This window comes from Heteronotia binoei, chromosome 8 (assembly GCF_032191835.1).
Source record: "Heteronotia binoei isolate CCM8104 ecotype False Entrance Well chromosome 8, APGP_CSIRO_Hbin_v1, whole genome shotgun sequence".
NCBI classification, from domain to species: Eukaryota; Metazoa; Chordata; class Lepidosauria; order Squamata; family Gekkonidae; genus Heteronotia; species Heteronotia binoei.
The window spans coordinates 10,107,833-10,129,066 of NC_083230.1; the positions used below are offsets into that span (position 1 = coordinate 10,107,833).

The 21,234-nt window shown below is 44.8% G+C and overlaps 1 protein-coding gene across 1 annotated transcript in view; it reads right to left on the minus strand.

Annotated features, from left to right (window-relative positions):
• REDIC1 (regulator of DNA class I crossover intermediates 1) overlaps nucleotides 1-21,234 on the minus strand; it is a 54,632-nt gene that overhangs the window by 20,548 nt on the left and 12,850 nt on the right. The window contains exons 5-7 of the mRNA XM_060246077.1: nucleotides 18,379-18,494; nucleotides 13,123-13,643; nucleotides 9,137-9,203 (exon numbers count right to left, since the gene is read on the minus strand). Of these exons, the coding sequence (XP_060102060.1) occupies nucleotides 9,137-9,203; nucleotides 13,123-13,643; nucleotides 18,379-18,494 (704 nt within the window). The remainder of the gene's footprint in view (nucleotides 1-9,136; nucleotides 9,204-13,122; nucleotides 13,644-18,378; nucleotides 18,495-21,234) is intronic.

Consider the following 21,234-nt stretch of genomic DNA (forward strand, 5'->3'; position numbering starts at 1 on the left):
CCCACCATATCTCTTGATATAAATCTTATTACCACATATCTTGGTAATTTATTTTTCTTGGCAAACAATGAATTGACTCTATATATATAGTCATAAAAATAGTTAGATTCATCAGGGTCCATCTCCAGAAACTCAGCAATGATTCTTATTATATATGTCCTTAAATCAGATTTTGCATCTGCATTTCCAAAGTGTTGGCAGGACTCTGGAATGTGGTGCGTGCAGAAGAAGCCTTCTCTGCATGGTGGTTCGCAGGGAGAGTGTTGTCTTCTAGGAACGTCCTAGGAACGGAAGATTGGTCACTTACCGTGAAGCTTCCTTCTCGGTGGACTGGCAGTGGGTCGGTCCGACTACTGGGACAGTGGGTCGGTCCGACTACTGGGTATAGGCTCCTCCTCCTCTTCACAGGGTCGGGTCTTCAAGCTGATCCGAAGGGGGGGAGTGGCCTATACCACCAAGCTCCCGCCAGGTGTATCCAAGCCGCATCCCCCTAGGAATAAACAGTTCCACGACCTCCCCATTCACAACTGAGGCAGGAGAATGAGGAAATTCATTTATTAAGTTCCAGAAAAAAAACTCCAACATAGGAGACTGAAACCAACGTTGCCAAACCGAACAGACCATAGAACTCAGGAAAGAAAAGACGAGGCTCCAGGATCCATCTCCAAAACCCAGGAAGCCGCTCAACCTCTGACGGGCGGGCCGGACCGACCCACTGCCAGTCCACCGAGAAGGAAGCTTCACGGTAAGTGACCAATCTTCCATTCTCCGGTGGTCTGGACAGTGGGTCGGTCCGACTACTGGGACGTAACAAAGCTGACATCCCCGGGCGGGACCGGCTTCCCTGTTTAGAGTGCATGCTGCAGCACACGCCTCCCAAAGGCCGCCTCCGCTGAAGCCCATTTGTCCACCTTATAGTGTCTGGTAAATGTGTGTACCGATCTCCATGTCGCCGCCTTACATACAGCCTCCAATGACGGAAAGGACCGATACACTGCCGATGTAGCTGCCCCCCTCAGGGAATGAGCCGTAATTCCCTCTGGAGGGTTCTGCCCCTGCGCCTTGTAAGCCAGACCGATACACTCTCTCAACCACCTGCTAAGGGATGAAGTAGAAACCTGTCGTCCCCTCGATTTTTTGCTGAAGGACACAAACAACGAATCTGATTGTCTCCACTCTTTGGTGCGCTCTAAATAAAAACTAAGCGCCCTCTTAACATCTAGGCAATGCAATGCCCTTTCCTTTGGTGATTTCGGATTGGGACAAAAGTTTGGCAGAACCAATTCTTGGGACCTATGAAAGAAGGAGTTGACTTTAGGAATGAAAGATGGGTCTGGTCTCAGAACCACCTTCTCATTGTGGAAGACACACAGTTCTTTATCAACTGATAATGCCCTTAACTCAGACACTCTACGCGCCGAGGTGATGCTTACTAAAAAAAGGGTCTTAAAGGTTAACTCCTTGATCCCGCAGGAAGCCAGAGGTTCAAAGGGATGCCCACACAAGGCCTGAAGGACAACATTCAACCTCCAAGAGGGAAATCTGTGCACTTGTGGCGGTTTCAGGAGAGAAATACCCCTCAGAAACCTTTTAACGTGAGGATGCGCTGACAGAGTCTTGCGACCCCGTACCCCTTGTATAGCCGAAATCGCCGCCACCTGCCTTCGCAACGTGCTGGTGGAAAGTCCCTTGTCTGCTCCTTCCTGCAAAAAACCTAGGATACCATCAACCTTTACAGACATCGGATCCCACCCCCGTTGGGCCGACCACGATGAGAAAACTTTCCAGGTGGTATTGTATACTCTATTTGTGGAACCTTTACGTGAAGCCAACATAGTATCTACCACCGTTTTGCTGTAACCTAGTCCCTCGAGCTGCAACCGCTCAACCTCCAGACTGTTAATTGTAGTAAGTCTGGTTGGGGGTGAAAAATGTCGCCCTGAGCCAGAAGGTCGTCCCTCCTCGGCAAGCGCCAGGGAGGCTGGACCGACAACCTCTTGAGTTCCTGGAACCAAGACCTCCTTGGCCAGAAGGGAGCCACCAATACCATCTCGGCCCGTGACACCACCACCCTCTGGATTACCCTGGGTAAAAGAGGCAGGGGCGGAAAGGCATATAGAAGTCCCACCGGCCAGTCTGCGCTGAGAGCGTCGGTATTTTCCGCTCTTATGTCTCTGTTTTTGGCAAAAAAACTGTCCACCTGACGATTTTCTGCTGTGGCAAACAGGTCCACTGTCACCGGTCCATATCTGTCCACTATCAAACGGAACGTGTCTTTGTGTAACATCCACTCCGTCTGGTCCAACCAGCGTCTGCTGAGCCAGTCCGCCACTAGATTGTCCTTTCCGGGAACGTGTACTGCCTTGATCGATAAGAGATTGTTCTCTGCCCATTCGAAAAGAGTCTTGGCTTCGGCATGGAGAGACTTTACCTTGGTCCCTCCCTGTCGATTCACATACGCCTTGGCTGTTGAATTGTCCGTTTTCACTAAAACGTGGTGACCCCTCAGGACTGCTTGCAAGCCCTGTAGCCCTAATCGAATCGCCCTGAGTTCTAAGAAGTTGATACTCCGCTTTGATTCGTGGGGTTCCCATCGACCCTGGATCATTTGATCCTGAGAGTGAGCCCCCCAGCCCCAAAGACTGGCATCCGTGGTAAGACATACCCTCAGGGGTTCGCGCAGAGGGTGGCCTGATCCGAAAAGACTCGGGTCCAACCACCACTGCAACTGGGATTTCAAGTTTGGCGTTAATGTCACTAACCTGGGGATCTTGTTCCCTATGGCCTCCTGGAACGGAAGAAGGAAGAACTGCAGGGGGCGAGTGTGGAACCTGGCCCAATGGAGAAGGTCCTGAAAAGAGACCATCATCCCTAGTAGCTGTGCTAAAACCATGACTGACACCCTGCTCTGCTGTAGAACCCCCCGTAAGAGGATACAGAACTTTTCCCGTCTCTCCAGGGATACAAAAACCCTGTCCAGGACTGAATCTATCTCCACTCCCAGATGCCCTAGTCTCTGGGATGGAAGCAGATTGCTCTTTTCCAGATTCACAACGAATCCATGCTTGCGCAACATGGTCACTGTTCGGTGCATGTCCTCCTGGCATTGCTGGAATGACCCCCCCTTCACCAGAATGTCGTCCAGGTAAGGAAACAAGGCCACTCCCTGCAGTCTCAGTTCCGCCACCAGAGTGACCAGAACCTTCGTAAAGACCCGGGGTGATGATTTCAGCCCGAATGGCAGTGCCCGATATTGGAAATGTTTTCCCCCGTAGGAGAAACGTAGGAACCTCCTGTGTGAGTCCCGAATGGGTACATGCAGGTAAGCCTCTGACAGATCCAGCGAGGCCAGAAAATCCTGGGGCTGAATGGCTAGCAACACCGACCGAAGGGTCTCCATTTTGAAGTGCTTTGTTGGAACAAACTTGTTGAGCCATTTCAGATCCAGGATGGTCCTGAACTCCCCGTTCTTTTTTGGAACTAAAAATATGATGGAGTAAACTCCTAAACCCTGCTGGGAGATTGGGACCGGCTCCACCGCTCCTATATCCACCAGATGATGGATGGCTGCCATCATGGCATTGTGTGCCGCCAAATTTTTCTTTCGTGGAACCCAACGAAAGTGGTTGGGAGGGGGGGTAAGGAACTCTATGGCATATCCATGAGTCACTACATCCAGAACCCACTTGTCCTGAATCGATTGACTCCAGATGTCTTTGAAAGATGAGAGGCGACCCCCTATTTTCCCCGTTATGTGATGAAGGGCGTAGTCATTGGGGTCCTCCTTTTTTGGCAGAGGATTTAGAGTTCTGATCTGACTTCCCAGAGAAATAGGGTTTGGAGTCACGCCCTTTCTGCTGCCACTTCCCTCTGAAGGGACGAAAGGGACCTGACCTGGGTTGTTTTTTAGGCCCTCGAAAGGACGAAAAGGACTTCCTCTGCTTGGTCTCCTTACCCTTGGAGGGAAGGACTTTCTTTTTATCCTTGTTTTCAATGAGGAATCTATCCAGACCCTCCCCAAACAACAAGGAACCCTTAAAGGGGACTGCTGCCACTCTGGCCTGGGCAGTAGTGTCCACTTCCCAATTGCGCAGCCAAATGTTACGTCTGGCAGCCACCCCACAAGCCATAGCTCTGGCAGCTAGCTGCATAGTGTCTAATGAACTGTCTGCCACAAAGGCCGCAGACAGAGCAATCTTTTTAAGCTCATCCTTAAACTCCTTGGGAGCTCCACTATCTGCCGCTGCTAAGTTATTGGACCACGTGCACATTGCTCTAGCAAAAAGAGAAGATGCTGTGGCCGCTTTGATTGCCCATGATGTTGCTTCAAATTCTTTCCGCAAGGCCTGCTCAATCCTCCTGTCACATGGATCCCTAGGAAGACCATCTGCATCCATGGGGAGGACCGAATTAGAGATCAAACTAGTCACAGGATCGTCCACTGTTGGTAATTTTAACTTCTTAGTGGCCTTTGGAATAAGGGAGTAGAGTTTAGGAATGATCTGCTGGTTAGACTTGGGCTTAGCCGGCTTTTCCCACTCTGCTTTAACTAGAGCGAAAAAGGTGGCTGGTAATGGCACCCCCGTCTGGACACTGCCCAGTTTGGGCATCATTTCCCCTGATCCCGTGGGCAAGTCGGGGTCTAGCTCCTCATCTTCCTTAGGAACAGGCACAAAATTAAGGGTTCTCAAGACCTTGGGAAGTAGCTTAGAGTAATATTCAAAAGGGAAAAGTCTAGACTGCACAGTGTCCGACTTTTCCTCATCCTCATCTGAAAGTTCTCCTTCCTCCCTTTCAGACTGTTGATCAGAGTCCTCCGACTCCTCAGCTGAACTCAGAAGAGGGGAGTCCAGACCTGGATGCATCCTGCCCTTAGACTGCCCCATAGTGTCACTAGGGCTGAGGTCTCTGGGTCTTTTTCTCTTTTGTTGCCTCAGAAGGGAAGGGGCCTGTTGAACAAGATCCTGCCCCAGTTCCTTCAACATCTCTCTTTTGAGCCATTGTAAAAGATTAGATTTTGCATCCTCGCCTGAGATATCAGGGTTCTGAGTTTCTTGTTGCTGTGACAAAGCTCCTGTTAAAAGAGGCAAGTCAGACTCGCTTGGAGAGTTGCTCTGGGAGCTAGCCGCCATTTTGTCTGCACACCAGATCCCTATAAGGGAAATGAGAAAGACAGGCTACAATAAAAGGGCGGGAAGGTTTCCAAAATGGAGGGCATTAACAGTCTTTAACTAGCCCTCTGATTGCCCTATCGGCTAAAGCATTGCACGCAAAAAAACCACCGAGGACTGAAAAAACGGGTTGTAAGCAGAGCTTAGTGCAGTAGAAAAACTGCATGTGTAAAACTCTGTGCTATGGAGAACCTTACCTCGGATCAACGGGGATTAGAGAAGAAAGGCAGGCCGGACTATGCAGTCCCTTGAGCAGGTTTCCACGAAGGGAAAAAACCTGCAGCCTGAAGGGGAAAGTTCCTTTTCCCCCTCCCCCCCGGCTCCACATCGCCCGCGCAGGTTCTCCCTGCCGCGGGACGACTTACCGCTCTTCAAAGAGCCGTCGCTTTTCTTCTCCGCTCCGTTCCACACGTGTGCGAGTGGAAACGGAGCCCCACGGACCTCCGCGCTGCCAACAGCGTCCGGAGCCTGCTGCGTCGTCGCGGGAACTACTCGTGAGTAGCCCTGCGCGTTTGTCCGCTGGCTGGGTTTGTCGGGGAAAACCCCTACGCTCCCAGTCCCCAGCCTCCAGAAAGGCAAAGTCTTCTTCCTTCGGATCTTCAGTGCTGCTATAAGCACGCTGTAGAAGAGAAACCGTCCTGCTCTAGCAGGGCCGGGAAACAAACTGGCGGGAGCTTGGTGGTATAGGCCACTCCCCCCCTTCGGATCAGCTTGAAGACCCGACCCTGTGAAGAGGAGGAGGAGCCTATACCCAGTAGTCGGACCGACCCACTGTCCCAGTAGTCGGACCGACCCACTGTCCAGACCACCGGAGAACATGGCTTCTTTCAAGGCAGCTTCTGGAGTTGTCTTCTCAAAGACAGGGATGCAGTTGCTGTTCTGCATGGCTGAGCAGCTTGCTGGTGAAGCATAGTCCAGTGTTCTCTTGATGTTGCAGGTATAGGCAATCCACACACTGGCAGGCACAGACAGGAAACAAGCTGGGGCCTGGCCTGGTTCACTGCTGTTTAGACCATAAGAAACAAATGTCCATAGCTGGGTTGGCATAACAGCCATATGATTATAGTTCTTAATAGTTCAGAGCAGTAGATGAGGGGGTGCAGGGCTATCAGCTTGTATGATAAGATGAGAATCCAATATCTCTGTTGGGCCCTGGGGATTCCATTGGCCTGGGTTTTGTAATTATTGTAATTCAGCAGTCATTTGTTCTGTTCTGTTTCTGAAATGATGTTGCAGTAAAACAAGTTGCTCAGCTTGATTTCAGATTTGTGTCCATTCATCTTTTGGTATATCCAGGCCACAAAAGCACTGGGTTCAGCAGCTGGGCAGTAGTTGTGCTACTGGGGTGGTCACTATTAGGTTGGCACAGGGCTCTGCTGCTTAGCACCAGTGCATTCAATGCACTGTTTCTGTCCTTGCAGAAAGCACTCCCTAGATTTTTTTATTCAGATAGATTCTCAGATTTGAACTAAGTGTCTGTGTGTGGCACTGGCACTGCCACAGTGGCACTTGTTCTGCCGGGCACGTAGCACTCTTATGCTCCTTGCAAACAAGCATTCTCACCACAGTTGACTTTCCACTGCTGCCTGCATTTGCAAGTTTTCCCCATCATTTGAAGCCTTTACCTCAAACCCCCTCCCCCCAGCCACCATTAATTATACCCTATTTTCCCATTGACTTCAATGGAGCTGAACAGCTGTCAAATTTTGGCAGGTATTCATGGCTGCTGTATTTGGCAGCTGAATCAGATCAGGGAATCTGATTTGGCTATATATGGCCAGAATACAGCCGAATCTGCTGTTTTTCCGGGTTGTATTTGGTTTGACTGAACTGAATGCATACCCCTAGTGGAGGGCCTAAGAATCTATATAAAAGGGGAGTGAGTTCCTCCAGAGGAAAAAAAAAGACAACCTGGCTGTAGGGGAGGGAGTTCATCAGGGGACACTTTCCCCTCCTCTATTCCTGGATATGACTCATCTGTATATATAATCAAGCCAGGTTCATCATGTCTGGTCATACAAGAAGTAAATGAGTTTAATGGCAGCTATGGGGCCCTTCATGGCTACTTTAGTATGTTAAAAGAGACAAAGGCCATATTGTGTTACTTGCTGCTTTTTAGAGGCATGGTGTGGGGATAGACAGGTTGCCACTGCTGCTTCAGGGCTATTTCCTCCCCCCCCCCCGCCCCAACCATTTCTTTAGCCATAAACTCTTCCAAACCTGTAGTTCAGGCAGCACTGGGTGTGAGGTTTTGCCAGTTACTGTTCCCAATCAACTCAGCACACATGAAAATAGTGAGTAGTTTATCTGAGATTAACTGTTTTAATTGTTATTTATAGAATGTTGTGGTATTTTAAATGTATAATGAATGTTTTACTGTGATGTTATGCTTGTGAGCCTGCTTTGGCAGGGAGGGAGGGATATAAATATAATAATAATAATAATAATAATAATAATAATAATAATAATAATAATAATAATAATAATAATAATAATAATAATAATAATAATAATAATAATAATAATAATAATACAGAGCAATGGACATTCATGCCACAAGGCCATTGCCATGAATAGGGTAATTTACAAACAGAACCATTAATATACCAAGCAGAAAAAGGCACACAGCTTAAAGCCAGCTCTTGTTCATTAAAGTTTCCAAGGTTAGATATATAACATAGGGCGTTTTCGCACTGACCTTAATCGGTAGCGACGCCCCTCTTCACCGCGCAGGATCTGCGCGGATTTCGCACTAATTGCTGCGGAGCACCCGGAAGAGCCGGAAAGTCCCGCGGCTTTTGCGGCGCAAATGGAAACCGTCAAAAACCAGTTTCCATTTGCGCCGCAAAAGCCGCGGGACTTTCCGGCTCTTCCGGGTGCTCCGCGGCAATTAGTACGAAAACGCCCATAGAGTCTTCTTTGGGCGTGCAAGGTCATCTGGCCACAGCCAGACGTTGCCATGACTACCAGATAACAGTTCCAGATAACAGTTCCACTGCTAATGTCTTCCTCCTGCACATTTTGTGAAAAGTTAACAAGTGAAATGCCAAAGTCGACACAAGTGGATACACATTGGAGCAAGACAGAAAATGAAAACACAGTCTTGGCCATGAGGGCATAATACAAGGGGTGCAATACAATACAAAGAAATAGGAATGACTGAATATGGGTGAACACCTCAATACAGCACGACCATCTGACACTCTGACCCAAATGTCAGGGAATTTGACGCTGGGAAAGAGCTGCTCCCCTTTCCTGACACACCAATGGGAGACATCCCTTTCTATGTACTTGTAGTTCTCCCCAGTTATGCTGAGCTGGTCCAGGTAGACGCACCATGTGTATTGAAGCTGCTTAGCTGTGTGTCTGTGTTTTGGTGACACAACAGATATTGACTGACTTTGAAAAACTACAAACTCTCAGTCTAATCAAGATGTCCATAGATCCAGGTGGGTAGCTGTGTTGGTCTGAAGCAACAAAAGAAAGTTTGAGTCCAGTGGCACCTTTGAGACCAAAAGTTTAATTTTGGGTATAAGCTTTCATTTGCATACACACAAATCTAATGAAGTGTGCATGCACACAAAAGCTTATACCCAGAATTAAACTTCATTGGTATTAAAGGTGACACTGGACTCAAACTTCGTTCAAGATGACCATAGTAAAGACAGTGCAAGATATAACAAAGCATTCTAGTGACACTTTTCAGATTTAGCTCATAACTATATGTCGAAATGCAGCCTTTCATTTCCCAGCATGGGAGCATTTTTGTCTGCCTTTTACTCATTATTTTAACTGCATAACAGCTTGAACTTCCTTACACATACAGGAATAAAATGCATGTATAATATTTGTCTCTGTGTACCAAATGCCTTATGTTTTCAGTTTTGGAATCCATCAAGTATATACAGATTCAACTATACACTTGTAAAAATAAATTTGTGCTTATAAACACAAATAAAGCTTACTTTTTCTTTAAGAAATTGTCCATGGTTGCTGCTTTCTTAATCTTTTTATGCTGGCTGATATATCCCCCTAAAATAAAATTTAAAAAAAAAAACAGTCAAAAGCAAATGTTTCCATAATAACTATTAAAACTGGTTAACAACTGAAAAATGCACACACCCCAATTCAATTATGCAGGCCTTGTGTGTAAACTCTGGATACGCTTCTTTTTAGACAAGCCTATAATGACACTGACTGCTGAGTTGCCTGGTACAAAGAACCGCCATCTATAAGATTATCTAAACTGGCAGAACCAGCGCCATAACAGTTTTATTGCTGCCAGATATATTTATATATATATATATATATATATATATATATATATATATATAGTGTAACGTAAATTATGTATTTTAACTTAACTGACTGGTTTTTATATGTTTAATTTTAATTGTTAAATTCAAAGTTTTATTATTTATGTTAACGTGTAAGTTGTTGTTAGCCACCCTGAGCCGCCTAGGCGGGGAGGGCGGTATAGAAATAAAAGTTATTATTATTATTATTATTATTATTATTATTATTGTAGAAAAGCCTTTCCATTGATTTAATTGACAGGATTTGATTCATGTGGGAGAATGAAATGGAAGTGGAAGACCCACATGACCAGAAATTTAATGTATATATGAGGATGCATACAGAACTCTGAATTAAGATGTATACCCAAAATCTAATTACTAATAATTTGTGTTCCATAGTGATTAGAGCAGGGGTGTCAAACTCATTTATTATGAGGGCCAGATCTGACATCAATTAGACCTTGTCGGGCCAGGCCATGTGTGTCATAAAATGTAATGCCAGAAAGCAAAAATATAAACTTCATAAAAGACACAAATACAATTAAAGATTTTTTTTAAACTTAAAATAAAAAATGCTTAAAACAATTAGTACTCTTGCAATATTTTGTTTATTTAATAGTCTCTGATAATTGACACCTCTTGCTCTGAATTATTGCATCAAAATCTGGAGACAACGTCTATGCTGTAGCAATCTTGAGTATGCAAGATTGCATATTTGTAAGTTGCAAGCCTACTTTGGATTTATTGACATTCATTACAAAAATCTCATGGTCAATGCTTTGAGTCTAGGACCCAGGGGAAAACATGAAATGGCTGAGCATTGTGAGCTTTTGTACATAAGTTGCTTTGCATGTTGGTCAAGAACATGTGAAGGCATCATGACACAGAGTGAGGGCTATGTGTTTGTCTACAAAACTATAGTCTTCCCAGAAAAATAACTGCAACTCCTATGAGGCAATGCAAGAATAGAGAGACAGACATGTATAGTGGTCAGGATCAGCCTGCTATCTGAGAAGCCTAGGTTAAAAAAACCCAGTCTGCAAAGCAAATCTCCTGGGTGAACTTGGTCTGGACACACACTCTCAGCCTCATCCACCTCACTAGTAGAGAAACTCAGCAGGTTCCGATGTTAGTGAAAAATCCATAACCATGCATCCATTATAAATCATTGTGTATACTCATAATCACTCAACACTGGAATACAAAATGCTTCCCACTCCCCCCAAAAACTCCGCTGTTTATTTTTTCTCTCATAAAGTTTACTCCTGGAACCACAGTATATAAGTTTCAGACACGGGAACAGAGAATGTAATTGACATGCGTAGATCCATGTTTGAAACTTATGTACTGTGGCTCCTGGAGTAAAGTTTATGAGAGAAAAGGCTGACAAAGGAATGGATCCATGAAACTGTGAAGAACCCCAGACATACAGTCCTTTACTCTCTTGTTTACAAGTTCTTTACTGGAAGTTGGAGAACTCTACCCAAGTCGCTGAATATAACAATGGAAAGGCTTTTGCCTCTGAGAGACAACAAACAGCGGACTTTTTTGGGGAGTGGGAAGCATTTTGTATTCCAGTTTTGAGTGGTTATGAGTATATGCGATGGTTTATAATTGATGCATGATTATGGATTTAAGAGAATTTGTATACAGACTGCATGTGTGAAAGTATCATTGTTATCCAGTGATTTGTACTGAGATTTTTCATTCACCTCACTGGCCTGTTGTGAGGGCCGGCTTGCCCACTAGGGTGCTGAGAGGCAGGGGGCGCTGAATTGGACTTCCCCCCGTCTGGTGCCCAATGCAACTGGCTAGTTTGCCTTCCACTACCCCACCCCCCCACTGCTGCAATCGCCACCAGCCTCCTCCGGCCCACCGCTGCCACGCTCTGCTCGCTCCCCCTACCGCCATGCTCCACTCACTCGCCCCCCCCCCCCACTAAAACAGCCCTACTGGCTTCTAGCTGCCTGTGTCTGTGCATTTGGTTTAACGCACAGGCGTGGGCTGCGAGAAGCCTGGAGGGCTGTTTTAGTCACGACAAGCGGGGGGGGGAGCGAGCAGAATGCGGTGGCGGGCTGGAGGAGGCTGGTGGGGGGGGGAGAGGAGCACGACGGGGGCGAGCGGAGTGCAACCATAGGCCAGGGGAGGCTGGCAGTGGCTGCGGCAGCAGGGGTAATGAGTGGAGCATGCCTGGGGGAGCACTGGTGGGGGGCGCCTGCCTAGGGTGCTATTTGCCCACGAGCTGGCGCTGTCTGTTGTTATTTATCTAAGTAGTTCACATTGCTTTCCTACCAAGAAAGACTAGATTATGAAGGCATGAATACAATGAAAAGGGAAGGTGAACCCAATTGTACCCAGGAGAGCTCTGACATAATAAGCCAACAAAACTCTCTCTCTCTAGCAAGGTAAAAAGTTCATACCTTGAATAAAACTTAGTTAGTCTTAAAGATGCTTTATATCTCTCCCGTGCAAGTTAGGCAGCCAAGCAAAGCAAGCTCTCCCAAGGGATGAGGAGGGGGAGGACCCTCAGCTAATAGAAGGAAAAGAGTTCTGGCTCAGTAGCTCTACTGTATGACTTAGAGAGCATAGCAAAGCAAGCTCTTCCTCCCCCCCCCCTTCTCCCCAAGAGAGGAGCCTCATCCAGTGGAGAAAACAGAGGTTTTGTTCTGTAGCTCCTGTGCAATTCAGCCAGCCCGGCAAAGCAAGCTGTGAAGCAGAAGGAAGCAAGAGAGGGAGAAGGAAGCAGACAACAGCCAGTTGCTTGTGGGCCTCATATCCCCTCAGGTTGCACGTTTGACACCCCTGGAATAGAGTGTTAGTCTAGGACTGAGAAGTTCAAATTCTCACCTCAGCTGTGGAGCCCATTGGATGACCCTGGAGGGGTCACAACTAGTTATGAGTAGAGAAGAGTTTATAATCAAGTATTATGCCCTGAGCTCCCTGGATGAAAGATAGCATAAAAATGCATTTTAATGTATTACTATATTTGTCCACGTTCATAGGATACGGAGGGGCTATGTATGTTGACAATCCACTGTGGATGTTCATGGGTGGCTCAGCTAGCCAGTCTACCTGTCACAGCATTGGGTGAAAGCAACACTTCACTTGGGTTCACCAGGGTAGTCCCAGTGGAAGGGGTGCAGGCCATTGGCCTGCTGAGACTTTTCCCTGTGGCCTTAATGGCCAATACATCCCAGCTTGGAAGCAATATTAGGCTATGGCGGTGGGATGTATCAACCAACAGGTGCCCCATGAGAAATGCAGTGCATCTCTGTTCATTCCCCTGAAAATCTCTGCAATATACAGACCGTTTTTCCACTTATTTATCTGCATCACTATCATTACAACGACATTCCAATAGTTCTGTCTTTAGCATCGTAAAAATACAAAAGGACTTCTGCATTATGAACATATGTAGCTGCCTTATACTGAATCAGACCCTCGGTCCATCAAAGTCAGTATTGTCTTCTCAGACTGGCAGCAGCTCTCCAGGGTCTCAAGCTGAGGTTTTTCACACCTATTTGCCTGGACCCTTTTTTGGAGATGCCGGGGATTGAACCTGGGACCTTCTGCTTCCCAAGCAGATGCTCTACCACTGAGCCACCGTCCAACACTCTAACACTGCATTGTGTTAGTGTATCACAGACTGTTACCTGCACGCTCAGAGTTGGCAATATCCTCTTGCTCTTCAGACATTAGAAGGCTTCTCTCTCGGACACAAGATTCTTTCAAGCGATTCTTAAATAAACTCTCTTTATCAAGCATACCGAATCTTTGTGAGTTTTGCAAGTAAATCTGCTCTGGAGCTGTGAAAATACTTTCAAGGTCTCTCTCAGCAGGGCACCTTTCAGCACCGCTTGCAATCTGAGGCATTTCTTTGACATCGTAAGGACCATATATGCCGGATGTTTGATTTATATTACTTGAATCCATAAGTGGCTGGCTTAAAATATTTTGGTTACCAAAAGAACTATAAAATTCTGAGGAAGGGACAGCCGGAAACTGATTATTCTCCTTTTCAAACAACGCCGCAATGGGCTGGGTATCTTGGGTGGCATTCAGTGTCTCTCTCTCATACATAATACCAAACAATGGCTCTTCTCTGTTACAGTTCTTGAAATCTTTGCCTGCAGTCATGTTACGAGAGTTTCCAAATGAGTGACTACATTCTGGACTGCAAGAGAAAAGAAATGGTTGTCCACTTAAAAAACTAAGCAAAATCAGGAATGTTCACAGTATGCTACCAATGTCATTGTGGAAATTTTAAAAGGCAATATTCTTCACATTCACATCTACATATCCTGCTCCCCTTTCTCTCAAGAATTGAGATCTTCTTTCAGGAATTTAACCTCACTGTCATCCTCTTGTCTAACTCACCTGTAGCCACCTTCTCCCCCCCCATTCCTGACCACCTCCCATTACCACTTTTTCCACTCTCCCACCCAGAGCCACTTTCTCTTTGCCATTTTCCTCACTTCTCTTCTCCCCTCCCTGGGTAATTTTGTTTCCATTCACAATGCCTTAGTTGCTAGGCAGCCAAACAATGCAGACCATGATCTTTTACGATCTCTGATTTCGGCATTTTTAAAAACCCTCTACTTCTTGGAGTTTTCTGTTTAAAAAAAATTATCCACACACTTTTTTTGAACTTTTTCTGCAAATAATCTTTTGAACTTTTTCTGCAAATGATGTACTCCTGAGTTTTCAGAAACTTCCCCACAGTCTGTCCCTGTCCCATTGTATGGATTCTTGATCCACGTCTGGGGCCAAATTCAGATGTCGTTATACAAATGCTAAAGTATATCTGTTTATTTAGGCAACTGTGATGAGCTGGTCCAACCACTGCATGTCACTGCTGCTCCATTTCAGTAAATTAGTCAGGTGCTGTAGAAGAGGAGCAAAAAGAACTTCTGTATGAAGAGCACATGGAAAGATGTCAGCAAAATAAATAACCAAATGAAATACTGTGCATACTATCAGAGGATTTTGAAAATATATTTTGATTTAGAAAGTTTCAGAAGACAACTATACCTAATGACAGGAGTGGCCAAACTTGCTTAACATAAGAGCCGGAAGGAAAGGAAGGAACATATGAACATATGAAGCTGCCTTATACTGAATCAGACCCTTGGTCCATCAAAGTCAGTATTGTCTTCTCAGACTGGCAGCGGCTCTCCAGGGTCTCAAGCTGAGGTTTTTCACATCTATATGCCTGGACCCTTTTTTGGAGATGCCAGGGATTGAACCCGGGACCTTCTGCTTCCCAAGCAGATGCTCTGCCACTGAGCCACCGTCCCTCCCCAAGGAAGGAAGGAAGGAAGGAAGGAAGGAAGGAAAATAGATGGGAGGAGGAAGAGGTGGAAAGAAAGCAACTTTACATGCATTCTCCAAGCCACTGATGGGATGGTGGGGGGGGGGGGCTTCAAGAACCACACGATATGTGTGAAAGAGCCACATGTGGCCAATAAAACTAGTTGGCTGTTGGGTGAAATGGAGTGAAGAAAACAGTAAAAGCAGAAAGGCTATGGAGGCTTTCAAGAAAGGGAAAGAGGAACTATTGGGGGGGGAGATGAGATGTCCCCTACAAGTCCTTGTGAGTTCCCACTTGTCATGCTACATTGTGAGTGTACCACAGCTCTATTCAATCTACAGCACAGATTTTGATTTAGGATCCTGCTCCCTTTTGATGGAAAAAAGCTACAAACCCATACATTAAGCATAGTGACTTGGGAAAGAACACACGGAAAACTTATGCACAATGTCATCCTCAAGTCATCATGCTTAATTTATACATTAATAAAATTAAAGCACTATGGAGATGTGAGGGAATGAGGTTCAAGTTTGTTTTTCATGTTGCTGTTCCCCACAATGTGTTTACGCAGGCCCCAGCAACCTCGAGTTGGATCAACATATTTACAGACCCAGAGTGGTGTCGTTTAAATTTATAAAGCACTCTCCCCCAGAGGGCTCTGGGTGGTATACAATATAATTAAACATACACAATTAAAATCAATAAATAGAAAATGATAATTAGTTAAGACAAAGAAAACAGTATAATTTCTCCAGATAATCCAATGGCATACATACTGGGATTGGTAGGATCAGATGGAAGCCTAATGTGAACGTCAGGGTCTGAGTAGACGAGCTGTTACATGAGAATTGGGTTGAGGGAAACCCCAACCCAACTTGCATTTAATATGCGACCTGGAACTCACCTAAAAAACAGTGTGTGTGTGTGGGGGGGGGGATCATCTCCTGAGCATGGCACTTCATCAGTCCCTCCCTTCCACCCCTGGGCAGACACGTGGAAGTAAAACAGACAGCCTATTCCCAATTGCCCTTTCCTGATAGCAAAAGCATGGAGGGTACGAGTGAACGAGGAAGCCCCTCCTCCTGCCACGCTACAATCAGGAACCAATTCGCCTTCCTATTGTTTTAAAGGTGAGTTCCGGGTTACACATTAAACATGAAATGCAGGCAATTCACATTTAATATCTAATCAGATCCTAATGTGTTTAAGCCTCCAATGTACAACTATGTGTATACTACAAACCATAACGTACAAATTCTATGGTTGGACTTAAAAACAATATTGGTTGTTCTATGCATGAAGTTTATAGTACAAATGTGCCAGTCCAGTACGTGGCTACCAGAGATGGAGCAGTACACTAGGGAAGCATGGCTAGGGATGACCTCCTTAACACTTGAACTCCTGAACTTTTACTTATCCGATTACAAGCAAGGATTATATGGATATGCTGGCTGGCCTCTTTCATTATCCACACACTTTTTTGAACTTTTTCTGCAAACCTGATGTCCTCCTGAGTTTTCAGAAACTTCCCCACAACTGTCCCTGTCCTATTGTATGGATTTATTTTTATAAATAAAAATATGGATTTTTATAACTACTCCAGAAGTCTGTAAACTCTCAGGCACTTGAGCAAACTTGCTTTCCTTAAGAGGCTTTCTCTTTTCAAATAACTTAACTGTTCATAGTTTTTCCATGTTCCGGGAATATATTCAATACTCATGATGCCAAGATATTTTTTTTTTTTAATCTGGTGGTTTTTTTAAAAAAATTACAAATTCATATTTTCACAGCCCCAGGAAGCTTCCCAAATACACAGATCCCAACCTTGTGTCAGCTCTGAGACTTTCAATTAAAGAAGGCTTCCAGTGTGATCAGGAAATTGGCTTTATTGATAGATAGAACAGAAGCAATACACGACTGTATCCGAACTGGATCACCTGTGAGGTGAGCAGTCTTTTATGCCTTATCTTGGGCTGTTAAGCAGCCCGCCAAAACTACGGTGCACAAAGCCCACATTTAGCAATACAAATTGGTCCCCACCAACACCTCTCTCACATCAGACAGTGGGCAGCAGAGCTGTCTCTACAAAGAGATAAAACGGCCTTGAAAGTCCGGCTTCACTCCCTTTTGTAGGGCATAAATGACTGTTGCAAAGTGAAAGGCAAAGCATGCCATCCCCTATCCTTCATACATTCAGTACACAAAAATAGCAAAGTGGCAAGGACCCTTGACACCATGTCTGTGTGACCTAGAGTTGCCAAGTCCAATGTAAGAAATATCTGGGGACTTTGGGAGTGGAGCCAGGAGACTTTGGGAGTGGAGCCAGGAGACATTAGGGGTGGAGCCAAGATCAAGGCTATGACAAGCATAATTGAACTCCAAAGGGTTCTGGCCATCACATTTAAAGGGACAGCACACCTTTTCAATGCCTTCCTTCCATAGGAAGTAATGAAGGATAGGGGCACCTTCTTTTGGGGCTCATAGAATTGGACCCCCTGGTCCAATCGTTTTGAAACTTGAGGGATATTTTGGGGAGAGGCACTAGATGCTGTACTGAAAATTTGGTGCCTCTACATCAAAACACAGCCCCCCTCAGAGCCTCAGATACACGCGGATCAATTCTTCATTATTTTCTATGGGAATAAATCTCCATAGGGAATAACAGAGTTCCCAGCAGACATTTCCTCCCCCCCCCCCGCTTTCTGACGACCCTGAAACGGGGGGAGGGTCTCCAAACTGGGGGATCCCCTGCCCCCACCTGGGGATTGGCAACCCTAGTGTGACCCCACTGTATTACTTTCACCTTCTGCAAAGATGTCAGCCAGTTTATTATTAGGAGGAGGACAATTTGGAATCCTACCCCACAAAATCTTCAAATTTCCTTCTCTCAAGAGGCCTGAGCAGGGTGATTTCCCTTTCTACCCACCCACCCACCCACAGCAATGTTCAGCCTTCTCTTCTGGAGCATATGCTGCTCTTATTAAGCCACTCCATAGGGATTTTCTCCCTTTGGTGAACTCCTGTTTTTGGCATATCTTGTGATTGCCCTGAGTAGAGATCCCTGCTTTGTTTGTGGGTGTCCAGTTTTGCGCCTTTATGTCCACATGAAGGCCAGCCAGTCTATTATTACAATTCGTTATAGGCTGCAGGAATAAGCCCTGAATGTGAAGTTTCAAGTTACTTAAGGAATCAATTATTTGCGTGTATATGAAAACATACACATGGAACCCAGCAATGTTTTAAACCAAAATGTTCCTCATTCCAAATTAATATAAAGGTGAGGCTGGAACCTAATAATAGCCTTTGATGATGGAAGGCACTTCCACAGAACCTCTCTGCCTCACTCTGCAGCCCCACAGATGTTCCCAATAGGCTGTTCCTGGGGAACAGAACCTCCCCAGGGGACGGCATGAGAGCTGAATCGGAGGTCTGTAGTAAGAGAGGGTAGAATCAGCCACAATTGCCCCCTTTCTATTAGTTGAAATTGAGATGCAGACCAACGTAACCACACACTTTGGCATCCATTTCACTTTTAAGGGGGGGGAGAATCATGAACCTTCCTTCATCCTTCTGCAATATATGTAATACCCATACCTACCTACTCAACTGTTGGAAATACAAAGCCAATGGTTTGTCAGCTTCTGGGTCACTGATATTTCTTTGCTTGCATGCTGCCTTTGAAAGCCACGACTCTTCATGTACAATGTTTGTTGACTAAGAAATCGATATCAATACATTTAAAATGCAGTAATTACACTTTTTGATCTTTAAAATATATTTTGAAAATATGAATACTCCACCAGTGGGGAAAGGTCCCTATTGTACATCATCATCATACCTTTCATTGGCATATTCAGACATAACATGAAATAAGGGCAGACGAGATATACGATCTAAGATTAAGAACAATAAGCTAATACAATGTATAGTGAAACATGCCCCGCATGGGTTTTAATGGACTTCTCCAGAAATTTACTAACAGCCCTTGTGATTTCTGTTTCGTTATCTTTCAGTAGGCGGCAGTAATCAATCCCATTCACTAGGTTACAGGGAAGGAGAGAAAGATTTCCAAATAGTTCTCTCCGGGGATTAGAATATAACCGACAGTCTGGCAATATATGTTGGGTAGAATCTGGGCTGTTCACCCCACAAGGACAGACTCTCTCATTATATATGATTTGGAGGAATCTGCCATAAAAAAACATTTGAAGGAAAAGCATTCATCCTTGCTAACATAAATGCTCTCTGTTGCTGGGGGCTTTCTAGATCACATAAATAGTTGGCCATTTTTCTGATGGGTTGAGCAAGACCAAGCGCCGCTGGTGAGCATGTATAATATTGAACAGGACATAACTTAGTAAGTTCTAAATCAAGGAGCCTTTGTTTAATCAATCTAAAATTATAGGATTCATCAGATAGAAAAAGGTCTTCAATTCCAATTCCTATGTGCTTGAGCTTGTCTATAATCCCTTCCGGCCGCACAGCATTGTAAGCATCTTTTTTAAGATGATTGAGCAAGCTATCAGATCCAGCCCTATAATAAATTCGAAGCCAATATTTAAAAGTTAAGGTCCATGCGTTGGTTGCTATGAGGTGCATACCTGTTTCCGCACAAATTACAGTTTAAGGTACACATTTAGACACTCCAAGAAGTTGGTGCAAAAATGTGGCCTGAACATTTTCTTATTTTCCGATTCAAGGCATTTATCCACAGGGAAATGCCATCAAATATTTGAGATAAGGTTTTAGCCTGAAAAACTTTGATTGCAGCAGGAAAGTATTGGTTACCTTTATGGTAGTAAAAATGTTTTATTTGAGAGGAGGAGAAATTGGCTGTATTAATTATTCTGTTACGATGGACTACCCATTTGAGATTGTAATTGAACATTAAACCTAGATATTTATAGCACTTGGTTTGTTTGATTTCTTGGTTTCCTATATACCATTTTTACGGGTGCCAGCTTTTAGAGAAAACTACAACCTTGAATTTGGAATACTTAACAGAATTTATCTGGAAATAATTATCCAAAGCTTTCAAATATCTTTGTAAACCCATTCTTGTGTGTGAAAGAATAGTTGTATCATCGGCACACAATAATAATGGAATTGGGAGATTGTTTAGCTTGGGTGGATGCCCCTTTATGGATTTGAAGAACTGTGGTAAGTTGTTTAAGAAAAGATTAAAAAGATATGGGGCTAGCACACAGCCTTCTTAACTCCTTTAAAAAACAGATATTTTCCTAGTTAAACGGCCTTTTTGGTGAGTATTTAACCTGACAAGTTGTATCTGTGTGTAATTTTTTAAATAGGATTAAAAGGCAGGGATCAATCTTTTGGTCTGCTGGTTTGTTCCATAACTTATTTCTATCTACTGAATCAAAGGCGACCTTCAGATCAATAAAGGCCGCGGGCGTTTTTGCACTGACCTTAATCAGCAGCGACGCCCCTCTTCACCGCGCAGGATCTGCACGGATTTCGCACTAATTGCCGCGGAGCACCCGGAAGAGCCGGAAAGTCCCGCAGCTTTTGTGGCACAAACGGAAACCGCCAAAAACCAGTTTCCATTTGCGCCGCAAAAGCCGCGGGACTTTCCGGCTCTTCCGGGTGCTCCGCGGCAATTAGTGCGAAATCTGCGCAGATCCTGCGCGGTGAAGAGGGGTGTCACTGCTGATTAAGGTCAGTGCGAAAACGCCCCACGTAAAGTTTCTTCTTGCCTTTATTCATGTACTTGTCAGCTAAAAAAGTCAGTGGGGCACAATGATCGATGGTAGACTTCTTTTTGGAGAAGCCTATCTGTTCTGGACCAATAATATTATTTTGATGTAGCCAGTTAATCAATCGCTGTTCTAAGTGCTTGGCATATAATTTTCCCAGAACAGACAATAGACTAATGGGATGAAAGTTCTCAGGAAGATTTGGATTACCCTTTTTATAAATGGGGACTAGCATGGAATTGAGCCAGGGCTCGGGGATTGTTCCGTATAAGACGATTAAAGCGAATAGTTTGGCCAGAGGCAAAGGCTGCCAGGTTGCAAATTTTTAAAAAATTTCGGCAGGAAGACTGTTGGGGCCTGGAGGCTTACCGGGTTTTAAACTCTCTATTAGTTCAATAATTTCATCAGGTTTGACTGGAGACCAAGCAGGAAGATCAGAAAGTACAAGATCTTCCAAACTAGTAATGGGAGGGATATCTTGGGCCTGAAAGATCTTAGAGTAGTAATCAACCCATACTTGCGGAGATATATTAGGGTCAGAAAGTGATCTGTGCTTTGCACTATCTGAGATTAGTCTCCAAAAAGATTTACTGCTATTCGATTTTATGGCATGGAGAAGTTGGTTCCAAGTATGTTGAAAGTACTCTTTTTTCTTAGATGCAGTCATTTCTGGACTTTAGAGTTTTTAACCTTCCTGCTCATAGGATTCATTCTAAAGGTCGATATAAAGCGGGCTTAGC